The sequence below is a fragment of the Monodelphis domestica genome, chromosome 1, assembly GCF_027887165.1.
Source record: "Monodelphis domestica isolate mMonDom1 chromosome 1, mMonDom1.pri, whole genome shotgun sequence".
Classification (NCBI taxonomy): Eukaryota; Metazoa; Chordata; class Mammalia; order Didelphimorphia; family Didelphidae; genus Monodelphis; species Monodelphis domestica.
In genome coordinates this window covers 71,255,285-71,271,516 of record NC_077227.1, presented here as the reverse complement: position 1 = coordinate 71,271,516, position 16,232 = coordinate 71,255,285, and the positions used below count along the sequence as shown (strand labels likewise).

The following is a 16,232-nucleotide window of genomic DNA, read 5'->3' as shown; positions in this document are numbered from 1 at the left end:
CTTTCTGACTTAAGGGCCAGTAGCACCCTGTCCACTTCACCACCCAGCTGCCCATAAAATCATATATAAAGGTCAACTTTTATTTTGTTAAGCATTTAAATAAAAATTTTATTGACTTGAAACCAAGTGATGGGCATTCAGGACATATTAAATAACAGAAGCAGAAAACTTTGCTGATAACATTTTTAGGATGGCTTTGATGGAAAGTCCACAGCAAACTGAGATGGCCTAGGTTGTCTTACTTCCATTTGCCAATTTTAAGTTGGAAAAATTGAAAGAGAAGCTAAGTTAGTTGTTATAAAGACCCTATGTCCTAGTGGATAGAATGCTGGGCTAGGAGTTAGGACATTTAAGAGCTAGTTAAACTTGAGTATAAGTTACTTAAACCTCAATTAGCTTTAATTTCCTCATCTGCATGATGAGATTAATAACCCCTGTAGTACAGGTTGTTATTAGGGTCAAGTACTGCATGGATTGTTGGCATGCTATATATTTAGTGGAAAGCACTATGGGATAGTATAATGAGGAAGCTAGTTGGTGCAGTGGGGAGGGTGCTATAACAGATGCCAGGAAGACTCATCTGTGTCAGTTCAAATCTGACCTCAGACACTTCCTAGCTATGTGTCCCTGGGCAAGTCACTTAACCCTGTTGGTCACAATTTCCTCATCTGTAAAATGAGCTGGAAAAAGAAATGACAAACCAATCCAGTATTTTTGCCAAGAAAACTACACATGGGGTGTTGAAGAGTTATATAAAACTTGCTGAACAACATGTGTTCTTGGAGGTATAACAGAGATAAATAAAACATAGTTATTTATCCTCAAGGAATTTACAATCTCTTGAGAGAAAAAGAGTGATTGGCCATTGATTAGATCAGAAAAATATCCCCAAGTGCCCTTCTGATAAGTTCACATGTATGCCACGGGCTAAAAAGCACTGGAAGATATTTGTTTATCCACTCAATGGGCTAGTAGTTCTAAAGACCAGATTCTAGTTCTACCTGTGTGATCTTAGACAAGTGACTTAACCTTTCTAACTCGGTGTTCTCATCTTTAAAATGAGGATAATTATCCTCTTCTCAGTAATGGCTTGAAGGTGAGATGAGATCATGGACTTAAAAACTTGCTGAACATGTAGAAGTGCTATTCAGATGGCAGGTCATTAACACGGACAGGAAAGATAACGCAATCCATTATTTTTATTATTCTTTTCAGACTTCTCCCTCTACCTTACAGCATAGAAAGCATATGTATTTGCCAAGTATAATGAATAACCTATATATGGAGACGTGAAAAGGCTAGGATATGGTTTTTCTGGCTATTGATGGAGGAGGAGTGAGGTAGATTGTGATAAGAAAGGTCTATTTCCAACCAAGAGCCCATCTATTTTGTTCATTAGTGTTTTCTAGGAAAGACCACAGAACCACCTGGTTCCTATCGAAGTTACTATCTTTTTTAGCCCAAATTCTGGTGATAGACATGCCCACAGAGATCATTAGTTAAGAGCATCACAAAGTAGCAAAGAATTGGAAATTGAGAGAATGTCCTTCAATTGGGGGATGGCTGTATAAGTTGTGGTATATGATTGTAATGGAATACTAATGTGGTATAATAAATGATGATCGGGATGATTTCAGAAAGACTTGGAAAAACTTACATGAACTGAAACAAAGTGAAGTGAGCAGAACCAGGTGCACATTGTACACAGTAACAGCAATAAGATAGGATGATCAGTTGTGAATGACTTAGCTGTTTATAGCAATGCATTGATCCAAGACAATGCTGAAGAACTTAGGATAAAAAATACCATGGGTCTCCAGAGAAAGAGCTGATGGAGTCTGAAAAACCAAAACATTCTATATTTCACTTTGTCTTCATTTCTTTTTGTTCTCTTCCACAAAATGACTAATATGGAAATGTTTTACATTATTGCACATGTAACATCTATATCAGATTGTTTCCTGTCTCAGGAAGGTGGAAAGGGAGGGAGAGTATTTGGCTCAAAATTTTAAGAAAAGAACATTACTGAGTAAATACCATTGAGATATCTGAGGAAGGAACCATGTTCTTTAGAAGCAAAGTGTTTATGATCTAACATCATTGAGGGGGAAAAACACAAGATCAGAGGATGTGGGTTTGAACCTTAACTGTGGTACATATTACCTTTGTATCCTTGAGCAAGTAACTTTACCTCTTTAGGCCTCAATTTCCTCATCAATAACCCAGGGGAGTTGAACTAAATGATCTCTGAGACCCATTTCAGCTATAAGTCAAATAATTCTATGGTTCATTTCTCCTCCTAGGAAGTTGTTAAAGTTAAGACATCACCATGACAAAGAACTAAAATGGCATGGAATATGTTAAATTAATGATTTCTGGATCTTCTAATTAACTTTATCATCTAACTTACCATTGTTTTTATTTAGGTCTGGAAGTGTGAAACACCACTGGATAGAAATTTATTCCTTTGTTGAAAGTCTGGCTGAAAAATTCATAAGGTACAGTTTTTCAAAGTTGAAATCAGATTTTTCATATCTGTGGCACTACCATATAGTTCCTTATTATTTTACATGGATATATTTGTCCTTTGGGTGGGATTGAGCCCAAGAAAAGCTTTTAAGGCAAGAGGGGCATGAGGATTTGGGGGGGGGAGACTGAGAGGAGGGATAAGCGGCAGAATTAACTAGATATATCCTTTAGAGAATTCATTTAATTTTTTATGATTACTAAAGAGCACCTGAGAATGGCCATTTGCATTGAGGAGGGTGGTGGTGGTAAAGACAGCATCCAGGGAAAGATGGCATCCTGCTCTTTTCTAAGCCCAATTCATTTTGACTATATTTAGATTATTAAGGCCCCTGATAGTCTATTTTCAATACCAAATTAATTTGCAGGGGTCAGAGGGGAGGGGAGAGGGATAGATGGAAGGGATGTTAATTTTCTAAGGACCCTTTTCCCTGATCTGGAACCCAAATGAAAGGGTGCCACGAAAATAACAATTTGCATCCACCTTATATTTCTTATTATTGATCATTTCAAAGAGGTGGACATTAGAGGTAAAGGTAGTGGTCATTTTTCTTTTCTGTAAAAATGTGTCAAACATAATTTTATTGTACAAAATCTTTTGTTCCCTTTCCAGTCCAATGTTGCGGATGTCTTTCATTGTCTTCTCTTCTAAGGGAACTACAATCATGAAGTTGACAGAAGACAGGTAAGTATTCCCTCTCAGATTCATAATCCATGACCATGTCTTCACAGTGAGATTTATCTAGAGAACTGAGATAATTATTCAGATATCTCAAGATGATGAATGAAGGAATGAATATAATGAATGAAAAAGTGTCTAGATATTAATGAGAAAAGGCAGAAGAGCACCTATAGGATTGGCTTAGCTCTGAGCAGAGTTGAGAAACAAAGTTTGTCCAGTACTTCTCATCCTGATTTAATATTCCCATAGCCTGCCGGTGTCCGCATCAGGTTAAGCAGTGAATTCTTATGTTCCAAGTTTTTCCTTTATTCTTCCTTCCACAACCAATCAAAGCTTCCCATTCCTAGCTCCCATCTCCGTAAGACTTTCTCTCTGACAGAAAACTCAACCACTCAAAATGTTAAAGATTGATAATGGCTTTACCCCTTTGAGATAAAGTTCATGTATAGATCCCAAAAGCATTACCAGTGTTGTAGCTGTTTTATTGGTTGATGTTTGAGGGGCTTTCCCTCTCAACCCCATGTTAAGTTTAACAAATTTTTAAAGTATTTACTATATAGGTACTAGTAATACAAAACAAAAATTCAAAAGTCCCTGCCTTTAAGGAGCTTGTGTTCCATGAGTAGATAGTGTAGAAAATAATGTATATAGAAAATTACAAAATATATACTGTAAAAATAAAAGGAGAGCCTGCAAAAACTAACATAGGCAATGAATTTGATTATCATTTATAAACTGATTTCAGATACTTTGCTTGCTGAGCTCACAAAGTATCCTCAGTTTATATCAGTGAAGTGAAGCTCATAAATGAACTTCTCTTCAGGGCCAGGTGCAAGGATGCTAAAGAGACTCTGATTATAAAAAATAAAATATTTATTGAAATATATAAGGATAAAAAAGGATTTCTAACTCTTATGAAATTCTAACTCCACCCAAATAAAACTCCCTGGTTTTGCAAGGAACCACTTCTCCTGTTTTTCACAGGCTACACTAATCCTTCCTGATCTGGCTAACTCAAATCTTCCCTATTCGACAATAAACTATACTATGATCTTTATAATTCTTAACTTCGCCTCCAAGTTATAAAAATAACAAAGGCTAGCTGGTTGAGTTTCAACAAGAATCAAGTTAGGACTCTGAGCCTTAGCATACTCAGAGTCCAGACAAAAGACCAGGTCTTTCTTTGGCCTTATCAGAGTTAAACAATCTATAAAGACAGTAATAGATAGCAAATTGTGTTTCCCAAGTTGGAAAAAGAAAATACTTAACTCCTTCAGGTTTTTACCTCAGTCAGATGTATATATATGTATATATATATATATATATATATATATATATATATAGAGAGAGAGAGAGAGAGAGAGAGAGAGAGAGAGAATTACCTCCTCAAAGCCCTCCAAGCAAGAGTGCCTGTGTGTGACTCTGCCAACTGCCAGAGACCAACTACCAGAGAGAAACCATGACAACTCTCAACATTTGAAATTGACACTCTCAGCTCTGCTTGAAACTCCAATTCTTTCTCAAACCAGCTTCTCTACTTCTTATCTCTAAACTTCTATAACAAGACCCAATTTATAATATCATCTTTATAATACAAAGTAATTTGTGGGGGATGATGCTAGCTCCTGGTGCTGCCTATAGCAGATGGTATTTGGCTGAGCTTTAAAATCTACAAGAGAATGTCAAACAAGTAGAAAAGAGTAATATGCTATCCATTGAGTATTCTTCATATATGCCAGCTGTGTTGGCACAGATCACCACCGGTCTTTACAATAAGCCAAAGTGTGAAAGGCTTTAATAGCCAAACAGAGAGATTCCTATTTATCCTAGATGTAAGAGGGAGCCAGTGCAGTTTCTTGAGCAGAGGAATGAAATGGTCAAATCTATGCTTTGGAGTTATTACTTTGGCAGCTGTGTGAAGAATGGATTCGAGAGAACAAGAGACTGGAGACAGGGCTATAGGTGATGAGAGCCTATAGGGCTATAGGGTGATGAGTGGAGAGACAAGATATAAAGTATATTATGGATTTAAAACTTGATAATTGATTAAACATGAGGTGTGAGTGAGATGATAAAGGTTGAGGATGACAAGGAGGTTAGCAACTTCAAAGACTGAATATAGAGAAATTAAAATGGGTAATCAATCCCCTCTTCACTCAGTCTTTCTTTTGAACCTAAAGGTAGAGCCAGCCAGCCCTGGGGTCCTGGATTATCCATATCATCCAATAATATTGACCCAAATTCATGCCTGTAGGATTTAGAACTGGAAAGAACTTTTGAATCATAGATATTGAGCTCCTTAGGACCTTAAGCGTTTATCTCATTGCATCTGCTTCATTTACAGAGGGGCAGTGTGTGCCCCAGTACATACAAATAGTAAGTAGACTAGTGGTCTCCTGACTTCAGATCCAATGTTTTCCACTACATGACTTTGCCTCTTCCTCAGATAACTCCACAAACCCATGTTTTGCCTTGTCTGTTAGACCTAGGCCCAGTATATGTCTCAAACTGTTGATTATTCTTCATCTATGCCAATAGATGTTGGCCCCAATCATCACTGGACTTTACAAGCCATGTGCTTTTAATAGTGGCTGACAAAATTTCTGTTGCTGCTAGCAACCTGGGAATTGATGCTAAATGGTACTTCTCGTTTATAAGAAAGTTCTGTCTTTCCAACTTTGGGTGATTAAAAAAAAAAAGAATATTTGAAATCAAGAAAGCTAAAAACAACCTTGGCTGGAGATTTTGGAGATTTTTATGGCTTTATATAACAAACCTGAGAGAAGGAGAACAGGATGCTAAAGAAACTCTGGTTTCTGGAGTTAAAGATAAAATAACTGAAATGGGAAGTTGTGGTTAGAGCTGGGAAAAGAACAGATAGTCTGGAAAGGTACAGGAAGAGAAAAATAAAGAATGCAGAATGTAAGCTTCCTGATGGCAAGGACTCATTTTTTTTTGCCTTTGTTTAACCATTGCCTAGAATAGAGCACCTGTCACATAAGATGCTTGTAACATTAAAAATGTTTTTTCAAATCCAATTCTATTCCCAAGGTACAACATTAAGAAGAGAAGGGAATAAACATGTATAATGATAAAAATAATGATACCTAGCACTTACAGTGCATTCTGTGTGTAAATATCTCATTTAATCCTCACAACAACCCTGGGAGGTAGGTGCTATAATCATCTCTATTTTACAGTTGAAGAAACCGAGTCAGACAGATACTGAGTAATTTTGTCCACAGTCACACAGCTAGACTGAGACTTCATTTTAATTCAGACCTTCCTGACTGCAGTTCTAGGGCTCTAGCTACCAACTGCCTCTAAAGGCAATCAATAAATTAATAACTCAGCACATATGTACCTTGCATTCTTGCTCATTACTTGTGGTCATAGGGCAGGAAATGAAGTTCTGCTTATGATCATCTATGGCCCCAAACTGGATCCAGTCTTGGTCAAGGAGGTCTTCATAGGACAAAACAACCCATTTGGAGTTTAGAGTTCCTCTCTCTCTCTTTTACCCATACTGCCTCCTCCCGTTCCCTTTCACAGTAGAGGCAACCAAGAATTGACAAGAGGCCAGAGCAAAAGCCTTCTTAGAAAACAAGGCAGCTAATTAGAAAGATGCCCAATAGAACAGTAGCATATCACAGCCATTTGACTGTATACTTTCCTATCCAAGGAGTTTGGGGCAACACATTTATTCTGTAATGCTTCAGAGTCAGAAAAAAGACATTTTTAAAGAAAACTTAAACTTTGTTTCTTTATTTCAGAGAAGCAATACGCCAGGGTCTTGAGGTCCTTCGGTATGAAGTGCCTGGAGGAGACACATTCATGCATAAAGGATTTGAAAGGGTAGAGACTGCTGGATCTGGGGGATTTTGTCATGGGTTACAAATTCTGCTTTTATTGCCTTTGCTGGATTTAACTGAAGAGCTAAAATATCTTTTTCTTCTTCCTCTTTTTTAATAGGCAAATGAACAGATTTACCATGAAAATTATGGAGGTAGGATACCTGAGTGTTTCTTGTCATTCTTCCCATTTCCTGGAAGACATTTTTTCCCTGCTTTTGACCCCAGGTTAAGCAATGCCAAAGAAAAAAAGGGACAGAAAGAGGGTTTCAGTTTCTAATTAAACACAGGAATTCAGTTGACAATAGACAGTTTTGATTTCCTTTTCGATTTGTCCCCAGCTGCAACAGATACATTCTTGTCCCTCCATTCAAAGATCATTTCTATTTTTTGAGTTTCATTGACTTTAACTGTTTATGGCTGTGGCATCCATATACACATAACTTAAGGAGAAGGACTATATTAGAAGAAAGCTGCCAAAATCAATGCTCCCGTTAATCTTAGACTATACTGGTAACAGCATCTGAAAGATAAAAAAATGTTGAGGGGGATAATGGGGAAGGAGACTTAACTGATCCTGAAGTTTGGACGTGCCTTCAGTGTCCTAGATAAGTTAACTAAGCCAGTGGTTCCATACAAGATTATATCTGACTATTTTTCTCAATTTCCTTGGACAGCTCAAAAGAATATGTCATTCTTAAACAGGAAACAGGTTCTAATTCTGAAGGAAGTACTGGGGAGGAATTATATAAATAGAATCAGGCCCTTTTGTAGAAATTTGAATGATTTTTTTTTTTTCGCCAAGAAGGTATTATGGAAAAACCATTGACTCTGAAGTCAGAGGAACTGGGTTCAGATCTTGCCTCTTTGTGCTTCCTAACATTAATTAGAATTGATTAATTTAATTGGATTTGAATTAATTGATTTAATTTGAATTTAATTACTTGGATTAATTTGGGATTAACTTCTTTGAGCTAAAGTGCTTTCTCTGTAAAATGAGAGATGTAGACTAGGTTGCCCCTGAAGATTCCTTCTGTGATCCTAAAAATCTAATCCTTTACAACTGACAAGATTTCGCATTCTTTTCACAGCACAAATTTAACCACAAAGAATGGTAATGAGTTGGTTTTCCCATAAGGTTTTAACTCCTACCATTAAGTCTCTAGTTTATAACATTTTGTGACAAATGATCAGATAATCTCACCAAGTAAATAAACCAGGTGGCTTAGTGGATTGAGAGCCACACTTAGAGCCCAGGAGATCCTGAGTTCAAATTTGACCTCAGACATTTCCTAGCTGTATGACCCTGTAAGTCACTTAGCCCTCTTGCCTAGCCTTTACCATTCTTCTGTCTTAGAACCAATACACAGTATTGATTCCAAGGTAGAAGGTAAGATTCTCTCTTTAATTCACTTCAACTGGCATCACCAATGTGTTGTGTGACTGGAAGGATAATTGAGTCTCTGTATTCAGAATGTTTCTTAATTGCTTATAAAAGATTGGTATTTCTCAAGCTACTATGTGAACAGAAAGAGAGCCAGGATGCATTGAAGAGGGTGGTATCCCAGGAAGCCATATTTAGAGGGTGCTGACAGCACTCAAAATCCTTCAACAACATAAAAACAACAGAATTTAGCACCTAGTTAGCAAAAATAATTAGTTAAGATAAATTTTCAGATGGTAAACTGAAGTGAGCTCCTCTTCTCCATCCCTCCCCCTGCACATATTAATCCCCAATCAGTGATCTCCTATTGGTGTCCAGGGCTCTCTGTCTCCCCACATTGGGTGGGTGTGTCACTTTCCACAGTCCTCTGAGGTGTTCTTCATGCCACTTGCTCTATGCATGGCTTATGTTACTTTCCCCACTGCAAAAATTCCTGATTGACCCCCATGCTAATGTAACACCAGTCATTCATTGCATTGTTCCTAGGTCTCCGTACTGCTAGTGTAATCATCGCCCTGACCGATGGAGAATTACAGAAAGAACAATTTTATTTTGCAGAGAAAGAAGTAAGTCTCACTTACCACTGAAAGTATTTCCATCCAATTCATTACAATTTTTTGAGTTTCAAATATTGTTTAAACTTTCTTCTGAAGCTTTAAACTCAATGATGTCTTTCATTTAGGCAGACAGAGCCAGGACCTTTGGGGCTATTGTCTACTGCGTGGGAGTGAAAGATTTTAATGAGACACAGGTAACTTGGACCAAAAGTCTAACCATTCTCCATTGCTGGGCCAGATACTCAGGCAGTAGTACCAATGGTTACATTATTGTGGCATTCATATTCTTCATAGTTAACTTTAAAAATACTAGATTTCTTCACTCTAGGAAAGTCAGTGAGACTTTTGAGCACAAAAGTGTGACTCATGATTCCTCTAGAACAAATTGGGAACTTTTGAAGACTGCATTAACTCTGAAGAGGCCATGAAAATAAACAGATGCTTCAAGTAATCTCAAGTCTCACAGCTAGAATCAGGATGGTGCAGAAGCCAGCTCAAACTATCTCACAAGAGCTGATTATTACATTTTCTATTTAATAGAAATTTGTGTTTGCATCTAGTAAATCAGCAAATAATTCATATTAGAGCTTGGTTTATGGTTTTGCTGAGAGCCTAGACTTAATAAAGTGATAGGAAAAAATATTAGTAATTCAGCTTAAAATTAAAAGTGTACTGTATGTGAATCTTTTTAAAACCCAGTTGTTAAACATTTCCCTGGTTACAAGAGACCTCAGTGACTATTAGTCAAACCCCAATCTAGAACATATTCGACAAATGGTCAACCAGCTTCGTTACATTCTATTTGTTTATAGTCTTTTTCCCCCATAACTTTTTGAGTACTAAGTTGCCCTAAAGTTAATGCAAGTGAAATAATAATGACAAATAATAGCAGCAACTAATTTATGTAGTGTTTTAAACTTTGCCAAGCATCTTCTATGCATAATTAAATTGATCTTGACAACAATCAAGAGAGGTAAGTGCCATGATTATCCCCACTTTTCAGACGAGGAAACCAGCCCAAGAAGGTAAACCTTGACTCACACAATTAAGCCTTTCCTGAATGTCTCAATGGTCTTTGTCTTTCCCTCCATAGTTATATTATATCTGCATTTATGTGTGTGTGGGTGTGTGTATATATACACATACACATATGTCTATATTTTATTATATTATTATTTATTATATACGTATGTATTTTGTAACTACATGTATGTATGTGTGGTCTCCCTCCACTAGACTATAAGCTCCTTGAAGACAGGCATTCTTTTGATTTTGTTATTGAATTTCTAATATTTAGCACAGTGCCTAGCATATAATAGGCATCCAATAAATTCTTGCTTATTTGGAAGTGATATACAGTTGGGGTAATGTATAGGTATATAGTCTCATGCAACTCACTTATTTTGACAGAGGTTAAGCAAAGTAATGGCCTCTTTTAGATTCTTCCTGGATTCATTATAACTCAGCCCTTTCTCCATTCCAGTCATGCCCAGGGAGAACTAGAAAGAGAATTTTGAAGAGACACCAGAGTTCCTAGTGAATCAGAGTCCTCCCTCTCTGATCAGAAGTTGAAACTACACTCTTAATAGTTACTTAAATCACTCATTTCAGCTAATTTTTCTAAGGCTAGACCCTCAAAGATTCCCTAACTAGCCTTTCCCACATAATTCTGGGAGCAAATCACTTATGCTCTTGTTCCCTGATTTTATATTAGATCTCCTTTCTTTCCTGAACCCTCAAATCTTGGAGAAAACTGTAAGGATTAAAATAGGGGTTTGACAAAATAGGAGAGCAGCTTTTAATAATTTAAGTTCTAATGAGAATATATTAGAGTTGTAAATTAATGTTATTCCTTTCAGCCAGAGAAAAGAAAACTTCTAGCAGCTTTTAACATTTAACAATTTAGTTTAATTAAATAGAGAGAGTAAAAGAATATAGTAAAGGAGGGAAATACAGGAAAGAGGTAGAGAAAGAAAGTTTCCTAATGTCTATACTAGTTATCCTATGACTATCTATAACTGCCTATAATTACTATCTAAAATTGTCTATGTTTACCTATAACTGCCGCTAATAACAACCACCTCACAAAGTTCCAGCCCAGTCAAAACCAACCCAATCAGCATTTAATCCAACCCCAATTAGGTCTTTAAGTGAAGACCAGCCACCTTCCAAAAAGTTCAAGGAAGGGAAAAAAAAACCCTCTCAATAAAGCCAAAAGCCCTCTCAATAAACTCAGACTTACTTTTATATTCCAGCAACTAAATGCCAACCCACTCTACCAGCAACCAACTCCCAATGACCAACTCACCCCAGCAGCCAATTTCCCACAACTGCCAGCAACTGACAACCCTACCCACCCAGGCTCTGACCCCTTTTATAACCTCCTCTCACTTCACTTCCTGTCTCTATGGTTTCTACTTCCTGTCACTGTGGGCTGGTTAATCCCTACACAGCTCTATGGTAAGAGGACCTCCAGGTCCCCATTAAATTAAAAAAGGAATAAAAAATTCCTTTTTTACAGAACCTTTTCACTTTCACAACTCTTTCTGTATCCCCATCAAGGATCTTTATACCTCTCTCAGGAAGGTGCATCCCCAAATCTTGATCTCCAAGCTATCATTTCTGCTCAAATACCCATCCCCTAGAACAGTAGCATGCCAACCATTCATTTATCCTTCAATTTCTTTGGCATCAGCCAAGCTGGATAAACTCCAATCTCTAAGAATTCTGGGAAAGGGAATTTGTTTAACTGATAAAAATTTGAGCAATTAAAAAAGAAAAGCTAGTTTTGAGGGTGAGGTTAAAACAAACAGTATTCCTAAGGATGATCTCTTAGAAATTAATAAGGAAAATAAGGATATGGTTCTTAGTAATTAATTCTGAGAAGTGTAAATCTCCGCCAGTACTTGGGCATTCAGCCTCTGGTTTTTCTGTGGAATCATTGTTCTTTTCTTTGCAGCTGTCAACAATTGCTGATAGCATTGACCATGTGTTCCCTGTTACTGGTGGATTTCATGCCCTTCGAGGAGTCATTGACTCAGTGAGTATGAGATAAGTGAAGATGGTAGGACTTTTCCTAACCAGGGTTGGATTGTCTGCCTTTACCCCAGGGTATTGCATTTGAAAAGTGCTGATAGGTTTTTTAGTCTTTTAGCAGTAGAGAAATGAAAGCCTACAAACTGGTTAGCAAGAAAAATTCATTAAAACTGGAAGTTACCAGATGATGAGATGGGAAAAAATTTTCCACACTGCCCTGTTTTCCCTCTCCTCCCCAAAATATGGAGCTACCTGTCACCAGTACCCTAGGACTACTCTCTCCCCACCACAGGGTGTTGGACTGTGCCTTACACCTACCCTCTTAGCTAATGACTTGCTTCCTGCTGCTTACTTTGGGTGTAATTTGGGTACTTGCCCTAAGCCCTACAATTCCTAGTTATGGTACTGACTTTCTTATCCTCCCAACTATTTGCTTTGTAGATCCTGAAGAAATCCTGCATTGAAATCTTAGCAGTGGAGCCTTCTAGCGTGTGTGCAGGAGGTGAGTTGGTATCTCTCATTTAATTACTGTAAAGCAAAAAAAGCTGTAGATCCAGATAAATGCACAAAATATGTGTTAGCTTCATGGGTGATGAGTAGTAGTAATAATAATCATAAACACCAGAGGGCTTGAGAGTTATAAAAAAATTTTAATTTTAATTAATTAATGTTAATACCCATTATCCCATTTGGTCCTCATAACAACCTTGTAGGATAGAAGTATAGTGCAACTATGATTATCTCCATTTTACAGATGGAAGACTGAGAGCAGTTAAGGATGTTACCTAAGTTACCTGATCATGAAAGGAGAGAACTGGGGCTCAAATTCATGCCTTCCCTGGATGTCTGGTGTCCCTTATTACCTACTCTATTACCTGATATGATGCGAGATATGTGGCAAGGTGTTTGGGGATTTGAGATTAATTGTTTTGCCCTATTCATCATGAAAGAGTCCAAGGTGGTACTGTTGTGATCTGTGCTGGAGCAGTCTTCATCTGGGGTACCTAGAATGGTGGGCTGTAGTCAGGAAAATTCTCAAATCCAACCTCAGATAGTTCTTAACTGTGTGACGTTGGGCAAGTCACTTAGCCCTGTTTGCCTCAGTTGCCTCATCTGTAAAATGACCTAGAGAAGGAAATGACAAACCCTTCCAGCATCTTTGCCAAGAAAATTCCAAATGGGGTCACAAAGAGTTGGACACAACTGAAAAACGACTGAACAACAAAAGACCTAAACAGTACAGACTTTTAGAATATCTCTCTTCAGTGAAATTGGTGGGTTATAAGTATTGTGATCAGAGTTTATTAAAGCATGCTATGAAGGACTTATATAAGCAGTGATAGATATTCTGAACCCAGCTCATAAACTGTCCCTTGGCCATGTAGTCATGAGCTGCCAACAAGATCTTGTTTCATTTTGGCAAGGATGGACCAGTAGGTTTGGGGCAGAAACACTGGGTTTCTTAGGCAACATTTTTGAAGCATGCTGGGAAAGAGTTTCTGTTGAATTGTTATTGAAAATGTTTGAAAGGGGAGGCCTATTTAGTATGAAATGGCAATGGTGTAATCACTATAAAAGATTTCTTTCTTTTCAGAATTTCCAGTTTCTTCATCTGTAGAATGAGGGGGTTGGACTAGCTTCTCTCTAACATTTTCTGATTAATTCTTCCCATGAAAATCTGCTTAACTAGTTCTTATGTCTTCTTCATGCAATTGAGAAAGAGGTGGGAGAATCCAGGGAAAGAACTGGGGGGGGGGGGGGAATACAGAGAGAGGATGTGTTAGAGAAAAGGAAAAATGTTTCAGGAAATATCGGTTCTGTCATTCAGAATTTTACTGTATTCTAGCATCTTTTGACTGAACTCAGTGCTATTCTCATGTCCCTATTCCTTGTCATCCCATTTCTGGGGGCTAGCTTGCATACTGGAAACCTCTGGGCCCTATGTTATTAGAAAAATAAGATGTTTATAAAAGAAAGAGCCAGTTTGGCATAATGCATGGAGTTGAGGCTTCAAGTCCTGCTTCTGACACATGTTGGCCATGTGACCTTGGGCAAGTTAAAAACCTCTTCGTGTTCTAGGCAAGTCTCTAACACAGTAAGTTGACAACCTGCATTGGTAAAGGGAATGTCCTTGCCTTGGAGTTCCCTCTGATTATGAAATAACAGATCTAGTACCTATCCCTCCCCTCCAAAACAAAAAGCGAACATGATATTTATAAGACATTTGGGGGTTTCATTGGGTTCCCAGAGAGTTAGCTGCTCCCACTGATTAGAACAAAAAATTAAAATTTGTAAAAGAAATTTTAAAAAGTAATGCTGATAGGGTATACTGCAAACCTAAGGGCAGCTAGGTGGCTCAGGGGGATTGAGAGCCAGGGCTAGAGATGGGAGGTCCAGGTTCAAATTTGTTCTCAGATCCTTCCTAGCTATGTGACCCTGCAAGTCATTTAATTTCCATTGCCTAGCCCTTCCTGTTCTATGACCCTGGACGAATCAATTCCCTCTGCCTCAGTTTCCTCATCTGTAAAATGAACTGGAAAAGGAAATGACAAACAGCTTTGTCAAGAAAACCCCAAATGGGGTCATAAAAAGTTGGATAAAATAACAGTATAATAAGGGATAATAGTAGCCCCACCCTCAAAGGGGTTGTTGTGAGGATCCAATGAGATAACCTATGTGAGGTGTTTGCAACCTTTAAAGTGCTAGCTTTATTGGCACAGGCGAAATCCCACAACACTGTCTTGCACAGAATCTTCAAACTGGCTGTTATAACTCCGTTGCTAGAAATCACATTCTCAGCCTGAAGGCAAATCTGCAAAGCAATAATTATCTCTTGGACACTTTGCTAAGCACTAAGTATACAAAGACAGAAGGGATACAGTCTGTTCTCAAGAAGCTTACATTCCATCAGCAGACACATCGTATACAAATAGAGATAGATACAAAATATATGTAGGCTTATGGGGTGGAAGAGACAGAAGCACCCGAAGTAGAAAGTGGTGCCCCACCAGACTTGGAGACAGGAAGTTCTGGGTTCTAATCTGGATCCAGACACTTTCTAGCTGTGTGATCCTGGGCAGGTCATTTAACTCTCATTCCTTAGCCCTTCCCGTTTTTCTGCCTTGGAGCCATTACACAATACTGATTCTAAGATAGAAGATAAGGGTTTAAAAATAATCATAAACTCTTTATGAAGTTTAAAAGCATAGATTTTTACTAGTCACTAAATATTTCATTATGTTCCACTCTGTGCTAAGCATCATTTTTTCCTATTTATTGTCTTTATCATCCCTTCTACTTTTTTCCTTTTGTTTGGAGTTTTTAATGGACTTGATCTCCTTCTTGTCATTATTTTATTAACACTGATCAGTAACCTTCCCGCCGTTCCTATCAAGTCTTCCTGCCACTGTGATTAAAGTCACTGGGCAAATTCTTCCCAATTGCCATGAATGTCATTTCTGTTACTAACTATTTAGCCTCAGCCTTGGGTTTGGGGTTTTTACAGGAAGTCATTTACAAAAGCTTCGGCTGACTGAGCCAGGGGGCTGACGGTTGAGGACAGCTCTCTGACACCTAATGTTTTCTGACCCTAGAAATCTGTAGTGCTTGGTGGTGGGAGGGAAGAAAATGTTTGAGGCTTCATCTGCTCCTGGTGATTTAAAGTGACCAAGACATACTGCCTGGAAATAGGCTATCAGGGCAAGGCAGAGGGGCCCCACTCCCTATTTGACAGCATCATTGTTTTGATTATGCTCCTGGGACACAGATGTAATTGAAAGGTTTTGCTGGGATGTGGCATCCAAGCAGCCGTATCAAATCCCAGGTGAGGATGCAAGCTGTCAGCTTCTCATCAGAGTCACACAAGCGGAGCTGACAGTCTAACTTCCCAGCACCAGCTCCAACCCACCATCTTGCTGCCAGCGCTGCCCAGCAATTTCAGTGCTGACCTTTTTCCCTTTGCTGGCTTGTCAAAAGCTGCAACGGAGAGTCTGACAGTAACGCAGGAAGAAAAGAATGAGGCCTGATCCAGGACCTCAAATTAGATAGAATTAGCCATTTCAAGCATCCATCATCTAGAATAAATTAATGGGCGAGAGCATCTGATGATTTGGTAGGGAAGGGGGATGGAGAGAGAG

The 16,232-nt window shown here is 38.2% G+C and overlaps 1 protein-coding gene and 1 long non-coding RNA gene across 2 annotated transcripts in view; one reads left to right on the top strand and one right to left on the bottom strand.

The window, feature by feature from the left end:
• The window catches only part of ANTXRL (ANTXR like), a 105,726-nt gene that overhangs the window by 21,411 nt on the left and 68,083 nt on the right, over positions 1-16,232 (top strand). The window contains exons 2-9 of the mRNA XM_007478571.3: positions 2,427-2,498; positions 3,140-3,211; positions 6,982-7,063; positions 7,181-7,214; positions 8,990-9,069; positions 9,186-9,254; positions 12,020-12,100; positions 12,538-12,598. Coding sequence (XP_007478633.1) covers positions 2,427-2,498; positions 3,140-3,211; positions 6,982-7,063; positions 7,181-7,214; positions 8,990-9,069; positions 9,186-9,254; positions 12,020-12,100; positions 12,538-12,598 — 551 coding nt within the window. The remainder of the gene's footprint in view (positions 1-2,426; positions 2,499-3,139; positions 3,212-6,981; positions 7,064-7,180; positions 7,215-8,989; positions 9,070-9,185; positions 9,255-12,019; positions 12,101-12,537; positions 12,599-16,232) is intronic.
• LOC107650588 (uncharacterized) lies at positions 6,944-11,427 on the bottom strand. The gene is made up of 3 exons (XR_001626143.2): positions 11,369-11,427; positions 10,459-10,559; positions 6,944-7,582 (listed from the first exon to the last, which is right to left on the bottom strand). It is a non-coding gene; the product is annotated as an uncharacterized LOC107650588 (long non-coding RNA).